This window comes from Podarcis filfolensis, assembly GCF_964270895.1.
Source record: "Podarcis filfolensis genome assembly, chromosome: 5".
Taxonomy (NCBI): domain Eukaryota; kingdom Metazoa; phylum Chordata; class Lepidosauria; order Squamata; family Lacertidae; genus Podarcis; species Podarcis filfolensis.
In genome coordinates this window covers 73,548,769-73,567,957 of record NC_139608.1, presented here as the reverse complement: position 1 = coordinate 73,567,957, position 19,189 = coordinate 73,548,769, and the positions used below count along the sequence as shown (strand labels likewise).

General features: G+C 43.7%; 2 protein-coding genes and 1 long non-coding RNA gene across 44 annotated transcripts in view; 2 read left to right on the top strand and 1 right to left on the bottom strand.

Moving 5' to 3' along the window:
* Nucleotides 1-10,400, top strand: part of LOC310762873 (uncharacterized protein) — a 107,102-nt gene extending 96,702 nt beyond the window's left edge. Inside the window, exon 3 of one of the 2 annotated variants that reach the window (XR_014548225.1) lies at nucleotides 9,745-10,400. The gene's annotated coding sequence lies outside the window, so the exon portion shown is untranslated. Of the gene's footprint in view, nucleotides 1-47; nucleotides 4,889-9,744 lie in introns of those variants that run through there. The other variant, XR_014548226.1, reaches the window with a different exon arrangement.
* Nucleotides 1-19,189, bottom strand: part of ANK3 (ankyrin 3) — a 336,323-nt gene that overhangs the window by 84,371 nt on the left and 232,763 nt on the right. For 26 of the 40 annotated variants that reach the window (XM_083614373.1, XM_083614364.1, XM_083614400.1 and 23 more), the window contains 3 exons: nucleotides 18,734-18,832; nucleotides 13,340-13,537; nucleotides 7,194-7,292 (listed from right to left, as the gene is read on the bottom strand). In XM_083614373.1, the coding sequence (XP_083470499.1) occupies nucleotides 7,194-7,292; nucleotides 13,340-13,537; nucleotides 18,734-18,832 (396 nt within the window). The remainder of the gene's footprint in view (nucleotides 1-7,193; nucleotides 7,293-13,339; nucleotides 13,538-18,733; nucleotides 18,833-19,189) is intronic. The other 14 variants (XM_083614374.1, XM_083614378.1, XM_083614391.1 and 11 more) reach the window with 1 other exon arrangement.
* Nucleotides 10,410-18,851, top strand: LOC310762879. 2 transcript variants are annotated; one of them, XR_014548273.1, is made up of 4 exons: nucleotides 10,410-10,796; nucleotides 13,931-14,090; nucleotides 17,365-17,517; nucleotides 18,719-18,851. It is a non-coding gene; the product is annotated as an uncharacterized lncRNA (long non-coding RNA). The 2 variants fall into 2 exon arrangements; XR_014548274.1 differs by having other exon boundaries at nucleotides 10,410-10,800.

The following is a 19,189-nucleotide window of genomic DNA, read 5'->3' as shown; positions in this document are numbered from 1 at the left end:
CAGGGAGGCAGAAAGAGGAATTAATAGGTGTTTTGAAAATGTAAAAGATTCCCATCCCCAATCCAGCTCTAGAGGCAAGGTGAGAAAGACTATAGAACACAGCTCTTGTGGAGAAACTAACACAGAGCACTAAGGAACACAAAGACCCAAGACAATTTTGAAACTATGGTTGACACTTATTCAAGACACAGGAAAAAACAATGATCTCCCCTCGCCACCAAGTACCCACAGCTCACTCTGGGACAAGACTGAGAATAGAAGACGCTGAACTGCTCTAATCAACACTAAACTGTTGTAAAAACGTGCTTAATGTTTGATTCTATCATTTAAATCATATATGCATGGAATGTTTATTGGGGTGGTATATTGGGATTGTTTGCTATAAGTATTTTTGAGAAACTGGAAAATACACTTAAAATTGTTTTTTTAAAAAACCTCAACACAAAACAAAATGTATTTTAAAACTTTTTTGGTCCTTTAAAAAGTATTTTCCCACAAATTGCGCCAGAATATAGATGGACATTTGAATGCAAATACCACTGAAAGCAATGGAATGAGGAAAGACTGATTCCCGTGTGTATTCGCTTGATGCCCACAGTTCCTGATCCAAGTAATACACTTATGGAAGCCTCCTTAACTGGACAGAGAAAATATGAACATCACAGGGTCCTTGATGACATGTACAGAGCCAAGCGGGGGGTGGGGGGCAGGGGAAGGCAAATCAAGTAAATCAATAAAATTAGTTAACTGAGGTTCTGCCTCCCCACCCACCCCCAACATAAATCCTGGCTACACCCATGTTTGATGGGCTTATGCCTTTAATTTGTTTTCATTTCTTCCTACACAGCTAAACATTTGCCTTTCATAATGAAAAGGAGTGGCACATGAAGAAAAGCCAGAGTCTGCCTTGTTTTGTTTTTTTCATTTTGAAGTTATTGTTTTTTAAAGCATTTTGCTTTTGCTTTCATCTTCATACATTGCCAACTGTCCAGCAAGACATGTACACGTAATCGTTTTTGAGAGGCCTGCCAATTTAAAACCGAAACCAAAATTCAATGCAACATACAAATCAATAAAGCACGGAGGTTAAAATAACATTTTGTTAAGACAAGAAAAAAACAAAAAAAGCAGCAGGAGTCATAAGAACTCATTAAGACCAATTAATATATCAATGATAATAATCGAGATCTGAACCTGTCAGAACAAATGTTTCCTGAAAGCTAACCATTTTAATGGGACATAGGAATGAGTGAAGTCAAGACATTTGGCATATCTCCCAGAGCTGTGCCTTCAATAGGTGAGGAGCCACAACAAAGAAAGGCTTGCTGCGCACTCTCACAGATCCCACCTCACTCACTCACAGTGTTGTGTATCAGGTAGACTTCAGGACTTCATACAGGGAGGCCCTGTTCAAAACCCTGAGGTCTTTGGAGGAAGGATGGAACAAATGTGAGAAGCAAGGACAGGGCTTTCATATAATAATGGGTAGGTGTGATGTCAACCACCAAAGTGGGACACTGAATTCTTAGTGTGGGTCTTCTGAACACTATAAAACAGTAGTATCACACTAATTGACTGTAAAAAGCAGACTACTCCTTTTCTGAACAGTCAATACTACCATTACTGCACACCACAAGGATCTGAATGATCTACTCTGTGATATGGCTGAGGACAAGGCTACAGTCTTCTGTCCAGGTATTCATCCCATCAATATTTTGCACACAAGTATGTGTAACAAAACCCCAACTGTTTATGCATTTTTTAAAAAATGAAAGGTGATTACTGATCACCTTTAATCAACAACAGGAGTGGGTGGGGGCTGCACTAACAAGGGGTACTGCAGGATCCGTGTACTCATGTTGCATGGGGCCCTGCCCCTCTGCTCTTGTTCTCCTCCACTCCCTGGATTTTTCTGGTCAGTGTATTTGGGGCATGTGAACTCCCATTTTTTGCTGAGCACCCAAGAAGGATGGGCAGACCTTATGAGAGATTCATGTTGCTTTTTTAGGCGCAACACAGAAAGTTCCTACACACTCTCTGAAAGATCTGTGGCGGCTGGCGGTTTGTCATTGCTCCTATACATACCCAGGACACTGCGTCATGATGCAGACATTAAATGATTCATGTGTGAACCAGTCCTCGGACTGTTGTTGTCATGTGCAAAGCTCAACTCTCTCTTTCTTCCGACAGTAAGCAGATTCCTGCTTTCCTAGCAGCGGCAGCAGCGGCAGCCAGGGACTGTAAGTCATGGCTGTGTGGGAAGGACTTTGCACAGAACAAAACTGTTGCCAGACGGCAGGGACAGTGCAGTTTGAATGCTGATCTCACTGCAGTGTGGGTGGGTCTATTAAAAGCTACATACCGGCACAAGGCTGTTGGACATGCAGAGGCCTAGAAAGAGGGCTGAACTATGTCTGATTAGCCAGTGTGCACATGGAGTTGAAGGCAGAGGAGAAGGAGGCACTGAGGAGTGAGACCAACCTGGCACTGAACCTAGCTAGGACTACAGTACATGAGCCTTTGCTTCCCCTTTGTGGTACTCCAGTTATTACACAATTAGTTATGCATTGGAAACCAGGGGCAGGAGGGGGATGTTTATGATTGGAGTTTAAGCTTCTCTTCCCCACAAACAAACAGGGATAAAATTTGCAATAAAAGATAAGGAGTTTATGCTGTTATTCACCAATGCTATAGCTTCCACCTCTTTGTTCTCTGCTTAAGTTTATCTTGATATAATCAAGATTGTTAACTGTTTTGGCAAGGAGTCTGTTTGGATATCCCCAGGAGCTTTAATGGTGACAGGCACCAGCAGATTATCCTTAAAAGCCATTATCTCTTCCAGCCTCATCAGCCTGCATCAAGATAACATTAATCTTTCCTTTCTTAAGAAACTTGCTTACTTAGTGGAGTTGAACTCAGAATGCATGTCTGAGACAGTTCACAAGAAGGTCAGTGTAACTGGTTATTTTCCAAAGCAGGGAGGTGCATCAACTATACAAACCTTCGTAATCACACCTTAATTCTGGATCACCAAATGCTATTTATCAAAAATAAATATCAGCGTAATGCTATCGTTTCAGTCCGTTTCGCTAAAGCTCTGTGCAATTTATCCTCTTGGTTTTCTGCATTTTGCCTGTGGCTCCCTAAATCCCTGCTTTGAAATGGATATTTCAGTGTGCATGTGTGTGTACTTTGGAAAAGGTGAGCAGTGCTTTCTCTTAGCACATCATAAAAGTGAACGCTTTGGGGCGTAAGAGTGAAGCGCACCTCAATTTTAATTCAAATGTGCTTCAGCAAGCAAAAGTCTAAAGACTGAAGTATGGTTGTTGTTATTGTTGTTATCATTTATTAAATTTGTATATCACCCTTCATCTGTAGATCTCAGGGCAGTTCACAAAATTAAATTACAACATAAAAAACACTCTATTACTCATAATTAAAAGGCAAAGAGGTAGGCTCACTGAAGAACAGAAGGAGGGCAACACAACTTCATCTCTCCTTCAGGGGTTCAGGTTGCCTCCCTGAGAGCAAAACCGGCACCTGCTAACTGAAGAGCAAAGCTATGCAGTCCTATTCTGAGCTCTGACCCTTCTGCTAAAGGCTGAAGCAGCAGAGGGCTACCTTAGAAGATATATTGCAAAGCTTCCTCATGGCCACAACCATGTCATCCTGCATCAGAAGCCATCTGATGAAGAATGGCCATCAGGAAAACATAAGCTAATGAATGCTGACAATATAGTCTATACTCCATGGATGTTCTAGGATGAAGTTAATGCAGAGTAATCAAAAGTCTACCAAACAGACCGGCATCCGCAATTGTTATACTGTGTCAAAACAGTAAGATAAACAGCCAATTCCCAGGCTGCCTGCTCAGTCAGTAGAGAAGTAAAGAAGATAGCCTTTGACTACATGTACTTTGTTGCCAAATTGCTTTACGTTCAAGAGGCACTTCTGTTTAAACTAATTTCTTGATTTCCTTAAAGCAGATGTGCACCCTGTGAAGTTCTTGAGGAGGATGCCAGCTGGCAGATTTCCCCCGCTTACACAGCCAAAGAAGAGTATGTAGTAGCTTGGGCAATTCTCTCCCCGCACCCCACCCATTATGTTTTGAGTATGCTTAGTCAGTATTCTTTAAAGCAGGGAGAAACAACATAGTGCCCTACAGATGTTGTTGCATTCCAACTCCCATTAGCCCCAGCCAGCATGGGCAATGGGTCGAGATGAGGGGATCTGTAGTCCTGCAACATCTGGAGGACAATAGGTTTTTTATTCCAATGCAAATAGCAGGTACCAGACCCCCAGTTTGAATTTGGGCCACCAATGGGTGCAAACCATTAAAGACACTTCAGTCCTGATGTGTATATGGGCCCAATACCTGCTATTTGCTTTTTAAAAGTTATTCAAACCATTTCTACTTTCATGGTCCCATGATCTACCTGCAGCTAAGTTCAAGAGCCATAAATGATATTGGCCTAGACAACAGAACATTGTATGTGCCTATCAACACGTCTAGGCTGCAAACACAGGATAGATTTAATTATCACTTGTCCCCAAGCAACTCTGACTATTCTAATTCTCTGGCAGACACTTATCAGCATTTCCAGTTTGTTAAACTGGCTGCACAGAGGCAACACCAAGTCTTCATTGCTTCATTCCACCCCAAACAAACAGTTCCAAAATTCTATGGAAAAATAAACACCAGTGTTGCACAAAAGCATGCCATAAAAATAGCACAAGGTATTTCAGCAGTGTCCTATACTTTGAGAAAGTATCAAAAATCCAAACAACTTGAGATATGATATTGCTTGCTCTGTAGGTTGATCCTCAAGCTGTTTTTGCTGCTGCAGTCAGATACTAAGGCCCAAATATGAGCACTAAACAAGCAAACAGTGTCATCCAAGCCTCTAATTAAGCTACAGACGCTTCTGGTGTCAGAGACCATAAACCTGAAATAGCTGCCCTTCCTTTATGTGTTTTACTGAACACATAGAGTGCAGAAAAGGAGGGAGGGAGGAGAGAAGAGGGGAGGGGAGGGGAGGGGAGGGGAGCTTTGCTAAGTTCCTGTTTCAGGAAGCCTGATCAGACAAATTCCTTGGCCATCAAGGTTCTGCACAGAACCTACCAGAAAACAGAAATGCCATCAAGGGGCTTTGTTTATTTATTCATGTGGTTCTTGCAAAAACGACACCCAAGGTGGTGTAAAATGATAGATATCAAAGAATAACACAATCACTAAATTCTAAAATAAAAATGCAACAATATAAAAAGAATCTACAAACCAGACTAAAACTTTTAATCCGCCTTCAGGGAATTTTAAAATGAAGTATGATCAATTAATCTATAAATTTAAAAATTATTTTCATATTACCAATGCCTCAACCTTTTTGAAATATTGAAGGAAATGCGGGCTAAATGACCACTACAGCAAAAATTGCTGGTGATTCCTAGAAGGAAAGGTGGCCTTTAATATTTTATATTGCTCTCCAAATGCCACTTATGACTCCAGAATGAAAATAACCTTTACAAACCCACAAATGTGACCTTAGTTTGCTGCCTCAAAGCTCGAAATCTATCCCCACCAAAATACAACCCAACAACCAAATATGGCTTTATGGCTCAGTCCTATCTCCCACTTATTCAGAAGGCAGGCTTGCTGTTATTAAAGTGAATGTATGATTTCTACCTTAGCCAATTTCCCCACCTATTAAACCAATTACAGGCTTCATCCTACATACATCACAAAAGAGGGGGAGGGTTGACCCAAGATAGTTCTCATCCCAAAATGGACCATGACAACTTACTTGTGGCTAAACATGAAGTTAACTGGCATAGCTAAGTTATTTTTGTTCTCTCTCTCTCTCTCTTCCCGCATCCATGAATTTTGCTACTGCAGGCTAATAGCAATGTCATTGAGTTTTATGAGTCAATAATTGGCTTCCTAACCTTTGATAAGAGTACAAGGGCAGGTAATTATTACTGCAGCGTGCATTCCCCCCCCCCCCCCCGCTGTAGTCAAGAGTCTGACAACTCTTTCATTAGAATGTCAGCCTAGCCAGGTCTGGTGCTGCTGTCTGCTAAAATTTCAGGAGACAGGTCCCTGGTCCCTCTCTAAACAGCAGGGCTGTGAGACCACACATGCTGCTCCCCGCATATGGCCAGTCTGTCTAGCCAGCTACCCAGCATCTGGCAAGACACATTTTTTGCTTCTTCAACAGAAAAAGGAAGAGAAAAACCCTTGAAGGATGGCGTGAGAATTAACAAAAGGGAGACGTAAGGTTTATTCCTGGGATGTGTCGTGAGAACTGATCATGATGCTGGTGGCACATCTGAAGTTTATCTCCCTGTTTCCTTCTCCTCCTTTCCCCCCTTGCTTCATTTCTGTTTGTTTTACTTCATTATTATTTCATTTGGTGTCCTCTACTCTGGGTCACTGAAGGGATTGTATGCACATGAAGGTGACAGGTGGTTAATGAAGGGCCCTGTGTGAGAGTCGGGGAAGGAAAGATCTCTCAGGGTGAGTGGGTGGCAGAAGAAAGGGAAGCTCCCAGGTGAGAGCAGGGAGGGTCCACCCTGGGGCATTGCATCCTTTGCCAGCACTTAGGGTACGTGAGTACACTCACAGGTGTGTGGGGAGGGTGGGCAAAATTTGCAACACCAACCCAGCCCTCACTGATGCTGCAGGACAGGCGTGGAGCATGGAGGGCTCATGGGGCCACACTGTGCTGCCTGACACCCTGTGCAGAGGGGAAGCCCAGGCCCTTGGTGGGTGCATCCCCCCTAACACTCACCTGGTGGTCATTCAGTGAGGGGGCCATGGGTGCAGTGGCAAGGCAAGACTGGGCCCCAGGGCCCAGAGACCCCTAGCAGCATGCGGGGTGGGACGGAGATCCCTCCATAGGGGTGCCCTCAAAATCATGTGCCCACACTATGCTCCTGTTTCCACCCCTTTTGTGTGAGACAAGGATAAAGATCTAACTCTGAGAGAGGTTTTTTATCTTTCTTTCTCAGTTTTCTTTCTATTAGCTTTAATAAAAAGCTTCAATAAAATTTTATGGGGGGGGGAGACTCCAAAATTGATTATTTTTTGGGGGGGGGAGATGAGAGGTATCTGTTGCAGGCCAATCACTTTGTTTTCATTCATTTTCTTCTCCTATAGGAGTATTTAAAGACCTGGCATCTCAAAGAAAGCATACCTTGGTGGGTGCATCCACAACAGCACCTTGGTTAACGAGGACCTCGGCCACGTTGACTCGGTCTTCTTGTGCAGCCAGGTGGAGTGGAGTCAGGCCACTCTGTAAATCAGACACGGCAAATTAGTTTCTTACAGAAGGGACACTTGGCATCACAGAATCATAGGACTGCAGAGTTGGAAGGCACCACGATCATCATCTAGTTCAACCCCCTGCAATCAAATTCTGATGTGCAACAAGACTTTTGGTCTCTCCCTGCGCTTAGCACAGGCACCCCCAAACTCGGCCCTCCAGATTTTTGGGGACTACAACTCCCATCATCTCTAGCTAACAGGACCAGTGGTCAGGGATGATGGGAATTGTAGTCCCAAAACATCTGGAGGGCTGAGTTTGGGGATGCTTGGCTTAGCAGAAAATGTCCCTGTGATTTGCCAACACTTTACAGTAGATGGAACCTTGGTTTTCAAACGTCTCCGTTGACGAATGTTTCAGAACTGGAACGCCGAAAACCCGGAACTGCCTGCTTTGGTTTTCAAACACTTTTTGGAAGTCAAACATGCTGTGCAGCTTCCGTTTTGAGTTTCCCTATTGTATTGAGTTTTCGGTTTTTGAACATTTCAGAACTCAAACAGTCTTCCGGAATGGATTACATTTGAAAACTGAGGTTCCACTGTATTAAACATGCCCCATTACAGGTTACGGTAACAAATGCGCAGACTCGTATCAGTGTACCAGTCACCGTTATTTCATAAAAGGAATGTTATTTTTGCGTACCATTGGAATAAAATGCACTACAACACACTGCTAGTCCATCATTAAAAACCTCATAGTTTATTTCTTCTCACCATTTAACCTGTTATGTAGGAGGCTAGTCAAGAGCATTGCAATTCATGTCCAGAGTCTTGCAGCTAGCCACAACCTAGCATATAGGAAAGTGCTTTTTGAATGTTCAGGGATTAGATTTGTTCCCTCATCAACTCAGCAGTGTTGGTCACTTTTAAGATCTGGTACTTTGTGTCTCTCTGCTACCCCACTGTGGACTTGCTGAGCTTTGCTGAAAGTGTGTATGACAGAGCAGAAAGTGACAGATGATTTAAGATGTGGACTTAAGCAGTAAATTTGTTGACAAAGCTTTTTTCTCATAGACCCAAGTCCCTCCTGTTAAACTGAACAGCGTCCTGGCAGCTCACACCTTAACATGGTTTTCTGAATTAGACTTGCTGCCAATTCAAGCTGGTTAGAAATTAAAACATCCCAATTTTGTTCAGGCGAAAGTGAGGCCTTCACTTCCCCGAGTTTTGACATGTTGATTTGAAATGTACTCCACCTAAGCTTTTTACGCAAACACAAACATATACAAACATCTATAGAAACACAATACATGCACACAGCCTGATATTTCAAAAGTTGTGTCACAACACCCACCCTTTCCTCTTTGCTTTTAATTAAGTCAGGGCAAACTTTCCAACAAATGTGAAATAAACACACAGGCCACCAAACTTGATGAATATTCATGGCAACATAATATACTCAGTAGCTTTATCAAATAGCAGGCAATCTCCACAAGGCGGTTTCATTGTGAATTTGCTGCTGCTCATTTTGCACAGCATCCACATATCACTGTTGGCATTGAAATTGCACAATTCCCCCCAAATTTAATTTGGATTTACCTTTTCTGCACACTTTTTTTTTTTAACTCACTGGATTTTTCATGGAAACCATAAATCCAGATTAAATAGGAAAATAATACGGGAAAGGTGTTTGTATGAGGATGGATGCAGTGGAAAACTTCAATGTGTAGTTAGCAATATATGAGCACATGACAAACTTCTGTGTGGAAATGCTCCAAGAATCTGACCAAGAATGCTACCTAGTTGGAATAATAATGGAACAGGGAGCACATTAAGGCTGAAGCACTGCATGAATAGGCAGTGAAGAAAGACAATGCAGGTCTAGCAAGCTCTGACGCTGTTCCTGTTCATACCTCCTCCCCAAGAAGTACACCTATGGCCTTTTCGGTGCCAGGTGAATGAAACCAAACTTTATTTGCGTCAGCCATAGGCCATAGCAACAAAAGAACATTGCAATATACATGGAACAGAAATAAAATGTTGATTATATAAAACACAGATTACATAAAACACAGTCAAATAGTGGATCTTATTCTGATTGCCCCAGCTAAAACCCTGCAACCTTTGCTGTCACCTGCTCATCTTGATCTGCCAAGAGAAAGGACACTGTGGCAGTGGTTGGGTGACCCGGAATGGACAATAAAAGAGGGGTGATAATCTCATTCCTCAAGTCTTTATAAAGAGTGCAAGCCAGAAGGGCATGCACCACCGATTTGGTGCTGCCATCTCCACAGGGACATAACCATTTTTCGTGTGGAATCTGTTGGAATCGTCCCTCAAGTGCAGCCGAGGGCAGTACATTCAACCTTGCGAGAGTAAAAGCACATCTATATTTTGGGATTGCTAGGTTATGCAGATAGGGCGCCAGAGAATCAAAATAGGAAGGTGGATTTATGGCATGCCTTTCTCTGGTGTCATTACAGATAAGGAGTGAGCTGTACATAGCAAACAAGCAAAGGGGAAATGGCTGCTGAGCTGCACCCACCATTGTGAGGCCTGAGGAGGTGATGATGATGATGCCTCTCCAGCTGCTGTTATTGGCTGAGGACATCCTGTGATGTCACATAAGCACATGGAAGCTCAGTGGATATACAAAAGCAGCCCAAGGGGAAAGCCCAAGGCAAAAGCTTGAAGAGGACATGGTGGACAACAGCTGTGTTATTCAGTACTTGGCGGTCTCCTTCCGCATGGAGGCGAAACGGCAAATGGAAGGAGGCCATCATCCAACAATGAGATGCTGTGGAGCAACGAGAAGGCACATGTACCTGCTGAGCAGGATCGTGGCTTGAAAGTGGCACATATCCATGGTTGGAAGCTGGCGATGGACCTGGCAGAAGCTGTGATTAGCATGTGGAAGCCAGGGATGCCGCAGGGCTGAAGGACGTGCACGTAAGCTGAAATTCACCTTCAGAAGGCCACTGACAAAAGCTGTGTGGATATTTGTGGGTTGATGCTGGGGTAAGTATGAATGGTGAGTGTGGACACAGGTCACCCACCAGACATGGTATGCCTGGGAATAGCATGTTCAGATAGCGGTGTAGGCTGCCCTCCAAGCTCTGGGCGAATGAACCACTGGATCATGGGTTGGCAGGCTGGCCAGTGGAGGTGGCTGGATGATAACTGTTGAATGAGGGCCATTCCCCTCACCGTATCTGTGTTTGCCTTTCATGGATGTTACAAGCTGACGAGGCTTTCCCCGAAAGCAGCAATGAAGGGGACAGCAGAGCTTAAGCAAGCCATCTTCTACTTCTGAATCAAGGTATTTCTAAATACATCTAAGTAACGTTCATGACATTCCCCTTTCCAGTACCAGGATGGGAGGCCGTGCAGATGTGTCCCTAAGCAGTTGCCGTGGGCTACAAACTTCCAGTGATGTCACAAATGGACAGGGTGGCTGAGGGGGAAGAGGCAGTTACTAGTGGGAGGTAGCTGGAAGAAGGGAGAAACCCCAGTAGAAGGTTCAGGGGAAGTTGGGGTAGGTAGGCAGGGCCAGCTGGATATGCAGAAGTTGAATATGGGCTGACCCCCTTCTGTCTACTTGCATTACCAACATTTTGTTCTCTCATGGCTCCTGTACCTGTCTCACCTAGATCGCTTGGCAAGAGCCCCAGCCCTTTAACGGTTTCTACATTTCTGCAGAGCGCCAAAAACCGCGGGAAATAAAATGAAAAACAAGAACCCTGCCGGGCGTCCCCGCACCCACTGGACCCCACACATGCTCCTTTGCAACATCCAAAGCCGACGGTAGCCAGGAAGGCGTGCCAGGTGAATAAATTTTCACTTTCCCAGGCATTCTGAGATCATTTTAAGATCTCCAGTGTTTTTAGCTCTCCTGTGCCAATTTAAGTTTTGCTGTTGCTTGTTTTATTCATTCAGTTTTGTACTGTGATTGACCTTGATCTGTTAAATTTTCAGAGCTCTTGTAGATTGATGGGGTTTTTTTTGTTTTCAGCTTTTATTGTTAAGTATCCAGTGGGTATTGTTGACTGGGCAATATACATTATGCTGGCTTTTGAAGTTGCACCTGTTTACACAGGCATTCCTTTGATCACTCAACCTAGAATCATAGAATCATAGAGTTGGAAGAGACCACAAGGGCCATCGAGTCCAACCCCCTGCCAAGCAGGAAACACCATCAGAGCACTCCTGACATATGGTTGTCAAGCCTCTGCTTAAAGACCTCCAAAGAAGGAGACTCCACCACACTCCTTGGCAGCAAATTCCACTGTCAAACAGCTCTTACTGTCAGGAAGTTCTTCCTAATGTTTAGGTGGAATCTTCTTTCTTGTAGTTTGGATCCATTGCTCCGTGTCCGCTTCTCTGGAGCAGCAGAAAACAACCTTTCTCCCTCCTCTATGTGACATCCTTTTATATATTTGAACATGGCTATCATATCACCCCTTAACCTCCTCTTCTCCAGGCTAAACATGCCCAGCTCCCTTAGCCGTTCCTCATAAGGCATTGTTTCCAGGCCTTTGACCATTTTGGTTGCCCTCCTCTGGACATGTTCCAGTTTGTCAGTGTCCTTCTTGAACTGTGGTGCCCAGAACTGGACACAGTACTCCAGGTGAGGTCTGACCAGAGCAGAATACAGTGGCACTATTACTTCCCTTGATCTAGATGCTATACTCCTATTGATGCAGCCCAGAATTGCATTGGCTTTTTTAGCTGCCGCGTCACACTGTTGGCTCATGTCAAGTTTGTGGTCAACCAAGACTCCTAGATCCTTTTCACATGTACTGCTCTCAAGCCAGGTGTCACCCATACCTGTCACCCAAGCCAGGTGTCAGCCCAACCTGAGCTTCCTGTTTTAAATGCCGTGCTATTTTATTGCATAATTGAATTATGGATGGTTTTTTAAAAAAGTTTTAATTGGATTGTTTTATTGTGCAATTTAATTATGGATGGTTATAGTTCAAAGTTTGTTAAAGTCTGTTTTTGCATTAAGTACTGTATAAATGAATACATAAATATTGCCAATAAATAAATACTTGAGATAGTATTGATGCCAAACAAAGTAATATACGTTTTTGGGTGGTACCATACAACATCATCCCTCTCCAATCACAAACCCTAGCAAAAGGGGTTTCCCCTCTTCAAAAGCTGTCAGAATGTATACTGCCCAATAGACAATATCTTCTGGATAGACAACAGGAAAATTGAGGTTAGATTCACACCATGTATTTAAAACACCACTGGGAGAAGTGCAGAGAGAAGAAACACAAATAGATTTTCAAAGTCATTCAGGGTCTGGCTAAGCATTTTCAAAATGATTTCTCTATTCAGTGCACTGCCTGGGTGGTTGAACTGAGCACTGTTCTGCAGGTGCACAAACAGAATGCTTTAAAACACACTGCAGCAGAGACAGCACTTGCACATACTGCTTACAAGCCACCAGGAAGTCGAAGCCAGTGCTTGCATGGACAGGTAAGTAAGCAAGGGAACAAAGTGGGGACAATTTGCAGATAATTCTCTTCTTGTGCAAATGAAATATGCCAACGGCACTTTTGGGCTTCATTTTCTGGACTTGCACCACAATCAGAAACCAAGTTGATCCACAGTAGTGATAGCAGAATAGGGGAAAGCTCTGTGCCAAGGGTTCCTTTTATTGCTTCCTGATTTCTTTGAAGAGGAGGCACCTATGAAGGTTGTATATAGAGCTGCCTAAGGAGTAGTGAGTTGCCATTTGCCATCATATTTAATAGGTGTTTCCTGTCACATACACTCCATATTTGTAGGTCATCCATGTCCTCCTCAGATGTTACCGGATTGGAGCTCTCATCACCCATAATAACCATTGGCTATGCTGGCTGGGACCAATGGGAACTTGGGAATCTGGCAACATCTCCTGCATTCCCCCCCACCCAGCAGTGTTTCCCCAACCAGCTGCTTTTAGACTACAATTCCCATCATCCCTGACCACTGGTCCTGCTAGCAAGCGTTGATGGGAATCGTAAGTCCAAAAAGAGCTGGAGACCCAAGTCTGGGAAACTAGAGCACACAAAGAAGAAAACATACCTTGTTGCTAAGATTCACATTAGCATTTCTGGTGAGAAGCAATGACACCATGTCCACATGGCCCTCCTGGGAGGCAAGATGCACAGGAGCAATGCCCTGCCTGGTCACAGCATTCGCATCGGCACCATATTCCAGTAACGTGGTTGCTATATCCATCTGGTTCTTCTTGGAAGCTATGTGAAGTGGTGTGTAGCCATTCTGCCAGTGCCAAAAAACCAAAATATTTGGGTCATCGGCTCATTCATAAAATACTAGGAATACTAACTTTCCCTCAAGTCTCATGACTGCTTGTATTTTGAATTTTTTATATAAAAAACACCTCTATTTCATATGACCAACCTTTAGGATTTCTTGCATAATATGCTCACAGAGACTAGGATAAAAGGTTTTCTTTTTTTACAAAAAATATATATCCTCTCATGTAAAAGAAACATTAAATAATATTTATTTCATTGATATGGTAACATATCACTTGCAGAATCCCATAAAACAGCTATTTACTGTTTTTCTTATTATTCCAGTCAGCTCAGGTAATGAGGAATCCTCAAGGGTACATAACATGAGGTTTGTTCTCATCTCTTTCCTACCAAGCTGCCCTTGCAAAATGAAATCTGAAGGTAGGAACCTGATCCCACAACTACATGGAGGCAGAAGAGTTGGCCTAGTATGATCAACGAGGCCCAAATATGTGGACTAGAAGGTACAGACTACTGGCAATATTAGGAGAGACCGAAACACAACCCTTGAGAAGGTTAGTGGGGGGCCGCTACTCCAAGACCACCTCAGCAACATAATGGAAAGCCGCACTTCCTCATGCTGCTCAACTGGTGCAGTGAGATGGAGAGTTAGGGTCTCATGCTGTCTAGATTATGTCCCTGAAGGCCGGAGTCTATCAGAGAGTGGATAGATGTGAACCCATGTCCAAGCTTGAGGGCAGGCTTATGGTTGCTTGTAAGGGAAAGAATGATTTGTGAGGATGGCCTATAGTACAGGCCTTCCAGAAGCCCACAGAAGTCTTCACTTTCTGTTTGTTTTTCAAATTGTTTAAAGCAGTTCTACCCTGCAGCTTATTTGACTACATTCACAAGTGTACACAAACACACTACAAGAAAACCTTAATTTAATCAACAGGAAAACAATATCAGAAACTATTTCTAGTTTGAAGTTTTGCTTCTGAAACAGGTTGTTGAGGTAAGAAGAGGAAAAACAAGAGAGTAAGGTATATGTATGAGTAATAAGGGACAGTTTGAAAGGAAAGGAACCCAAGGTAAGCTGATGGGCATTTCATAGCAACATGGCATCTTCTAGCACCTTCTAAGTAAACAAATGCATTACGATGTGGTGTAAGCATAAGACTGGCGTGTGTTTTGCGGCTCTCGGGTAGATGAAAAGACTGGCATGCGACTCATGTGGCTATTAGTTTGACGGCTGCCTGAATGGCATTTTGGCAATATTGTTCTAATGGATCAAGCGAGAAGAAATGGTTAAAGAGGAGAAAGAGAGAGGCAAACCAGCGAGAGTGACAAAGAGCGTAAAGCCCTGTTGAGGGAGTCTATTTCAATGACGGCGATTGCACATTTTCTTATCAGACTTAAATGTCTAATAGGAAGTCATCTGCCATCCCCATGTAATTTCTCATCTGACTGCACAACATGCAGCCTAAGGCAGTGGGGGAGCAGGGAGGCAATTATTAATCCCAAAAGTGATGGTGCTCGGTTTGGTTCACTTCTATGGCTCACGTGTCGAAACATGTCTTGTTCCAGGAAGCCTCTTGGCAGGCACTGAAACGCCAAAGTGGCAGCTGCTAATCCATTTGGTAAGAGACGAGTGACTCCAGTGACCCGATCTATAATTTCTGGTTCTCTTTCAAGCCTGTAATGTTATCATTCTGGGTTTCAGAGAGCCACTGGCACTGGGTGCAAGGGCAGCCCCTGCTCCTAGGGAAGGAGGCACTCTCTTCTTCCTCAGCTTAGCTGCTTTCAGCATCAAACTAGGTCAGCATCCTGTCCCCTATATAAAGAGTGTGCTTATTTCATATCATTGCACCGCAATGCTAAAGATTTGGAAGCCAGCCCAATTTATTTCCCAAGGCACGGCAAAGGCGTATTTCCCATACAACGAGGCCCCGCTGATGCTTCGGGCTTTCTGCATGAATTTGACTTGCCCTGCCTTTCCAATGCATAATAACTGACCCACAGCTTATACTATGATTTCCCTCCATGATCTCTTTCGTCTCTGCTCATGCAAGAGGATCTGACATCTATGCATTTAATCATCCACTGGCAGGCAGTCCAAAGGGGTTTTGTTTTTTTAATGCAATTTTTCCTTGTCTTAAAATACATCTTGGAAAGTGCAGAGCTCTGTTCCAGAGATGGAAGAATTTATATACCCAGCCTATTTCATTTTAAATCTGATGGGCAAATGAGTACAGTTTGGTTACTGTTTTACCCTGCATTCTTAATCACTCATTTTTGCATTACCCTGCAACCCATCACTTTACAAAGCAGCCTTGCCTCCATTTGTCCAGGAGGGTCAAAAACCCCTAAACACATGCATTGTAAATGAATGCATCTCTGCAGAACAAAGTGGGAAACCTTTGACCCATGTTGGACTCCCAACTCTTATCATCCCTGGTTATTGGCCAGACTGGCTAACGACAGTCAGAAATCTAAAGGCACATGGGGAGAGGGACACAGGTTTCCCATCCCTGGTGTAGAAAGACCCCTATGGCCTTGTATGAGCTTCATACTTAGGTGGGGATTTGGATATGGGCCCCAGTTCAACATTCCTAACCACAGCACCATCCAGCCTTTCTGCACTATCAGGTTCTAAGGCTGGCTTGCTAGGTCCACATGTATAGAAATCATGGCTCTGGAGCCTATGAACCTGCAAGACTGCTTGAGTACTGATCACAATTGTCTTTCCTAGGTCCAATGTCAGCACACAGCATCTCCAGGCAAACGCCAGGGGACTGAGACCCCAGCAAGTCCCATCACCATTGCCCGTGTACTGGACTGGTTGTGCCCCTTTAAAAAACACAAGCAGCAGCATAGCCCCTTCCCACCCAACACCAAGAGCAGCTGCGGCAAAGGAGCGAGCTGTCATTTTTATTTTTAACCCCCCCCCCAATGTCCCTGATGCAGCCTTGCTCCGATGAGTACCGGAGGGATTAAAGCGAAAGTTCTCTCCCACCCTCCTTCGTTGCAGCTGCCCAGTTGACTTCTCGGTGCTGAGCAACAAGGGGAAAAAAATTCTGCAAGGGGCCCAGCCAGCCAGTTCAGTGCACTTGGGTGAGTGGACCATTTTCATAATTTTTCTCCGTTGCCACCCACTCATTGCTGCAGGGACTGTGAGGCTGCTGCAGTGAGTGGCTGAATGAGCCACCGTCTTAACAATTCCCCAGTGCCCCAGACTGAGCAACACTACACTGGGAATTAAAGCACCAGCTTCCTCCCTTGCAACTTCCTGTTCTTTGTAGCACTTACCTGATTTTGTGCCTAGTAAGGACATGCGAGGGCACCATGCTAAGGACCCCCAGCTTGGAGGCAGTCCTAGGCTTCCCCATCAGATTCACCAAAACTTAACCAGCACCTTTCAGAAAAGCCTTTTGCTACCACCTGAGCATTTTTCAGTCTGACCTGCCTTAGAGAGCCATGAGAATTCTCAAACAAAACATTTCAGTGGGGTTTCTAAAGTATACGGCACATCTTTAATCAAAACGGTGCTGCCTTTTCTTGGGTTGTGATCAGACTAAGACTACAATCCTGTGCCCATTAGGGGGAGTAAGCCCAGTCAAACACTTCCAAGTAAACACACATTGGAGAGCATGAGAAAAATATGAAAAATAGAGATGCTGGGAGGCAGTCATGTAGGCGCTTTCCCGACTCCAATTATCACTTTATGCGATCTGATTTTTTTTTAAAGTACCGATCTCCCAAACTATACCATGCACAGAAATCCTTAACAGCATTTTGCCAGGTTTGCTCTAAAATGGTATGCACTGTTTGTTTGTTTTCAATTTCTAGGCAGTCCACACACATTTATGATGCCACATAGATGCCGGTGAAAAAGACAATCATGCAAGGATCTTACCTCATTTTTCATCAGCTTAACTTCCCTTTCTCCCGACAAAAGGATTAAGGATAAACAAAATATATGCAGAAAAGCAGCCTGTACAGGTGACATTTTGCCCTCAACTAGGAAACTGGGTGGCAGGAAGTAGAAAAGATCAGGAATTGGGGCCTTGGGTATTGTCACATGCTTTTCATACTTCCCTCATGTTCTCCTCCTTACAGGAAGGAATGATCCAGGAAGAACCAATGTCTACGATAAAGTAGGACTTCCTTGATGTTGTGAGATAAAATAATCTCCAGCTCAGGATCAGGGCTAAGGCTCCCTCAAGTACTCTTCCTCTCCATCACCACCAGACTCCTGGGATTCCCAGTTAGGTTAATATATTAATGTCCCTTTAACCCAACAAGGGAAACTTGTAGTCTTCCAAATGTTGGTCTCTAACTCCTGTCAAGTCTGGCCAGCATGGTCAGTAGTAGGGGTGGATGAGAACTGTTGAAACATCTGGAAAGGTACAGATTCCTCATCTGTGCTTTAACCAGAGAAGAGGAAGGTCTCTTTGCTGAGGTACAATGAAGATATAAAGATGTTCCCTGGGACATCTGATACACCAAGCAATGGCGCCCATATTTGTGCGAAGCCATTCTCAGGAAGGCTCATCAGCCCTAATCTCTAGGACATGTTGGGCTGTACGCCACCATATTTTACACAGAACAGACTCATTGAAATTAATGAGCTTGACTAAACTAGGTTGATTAATTGCATTGGATCTACACCGAGTAAAAGTTAGTGAAATACAACCCAGTTATTTCACAAAGCTTTCGTACTGATGTGGATGTGGCAGTCTCATTCTGTACAGCTGCCGTGGAAAAAAGAGGATTTGAATTTAGTTTGTGTTTGTGACATTATTATTATTGGTTAGAAGTTTATGGGAGGGTCCCCCCCCCCATTATGAGCTGATGTGTGAACTGAATAGAGGATTACAAGTTTCAATCTCCTCTGTTGGTCACAGGATAGATATTCCCATTATGTATCTCCATCCTTCCCTCTCCTTGATGGAGGATTTTAGGTAACACCCATATGATCTTCTCACTATGGCTGTGACCAACAGAGGAGAATGTTTTCAGCAAAGTCCCTTATGCCACTGTCAAATATTTAAATTTTTTTTTAACAACTTCTGCATCTGGAAGTGTGTAGACTGTTCCTGATCAGAGTTAGTACATGGCAATTTGTCGAAAGGAAGGAACGTGGAATGGATGCTGTGGAACGGCTGCATAAAAGCTAACTATCTGGTCCTTCATCCCACAGAGCAAGCACGGGTACCTTTGCAGAGGCGTGAGGTGAGGCTCCCTGGTCCAAGAGAAGCAGTGCCACTTTCTGATTATCGTAATGTGCCGCGACATGCAGTGGAGTTAAACCACTCTAAAAATACGTGCAGAACAAACAGGCATTGTTAGAAAACCACCATACATTAAAAAAGAAAAAGAAAAAGAAAACTGGAGAATTAGGTTAATCTAGGTTTGGTGAGACTACTGTGGAACTAAACTAAGGTTTTGGAATGATAAATGACAACAAAGAAGACAGTACAACACAAACTACTTGATTTGTAGGTGGGTATTCTCCCTCTTCACTGCACTCCTGGCCTCCCATACATACCAGGCATGAGAAATATATATTCACAGTACACTCCCATGCTTCTTGAGCATCAACGTACCCATTCCATTATACGTTACAACACTTCATGGACTTTATCACTTCAGAAGTGGGGTTGGGGTGTGT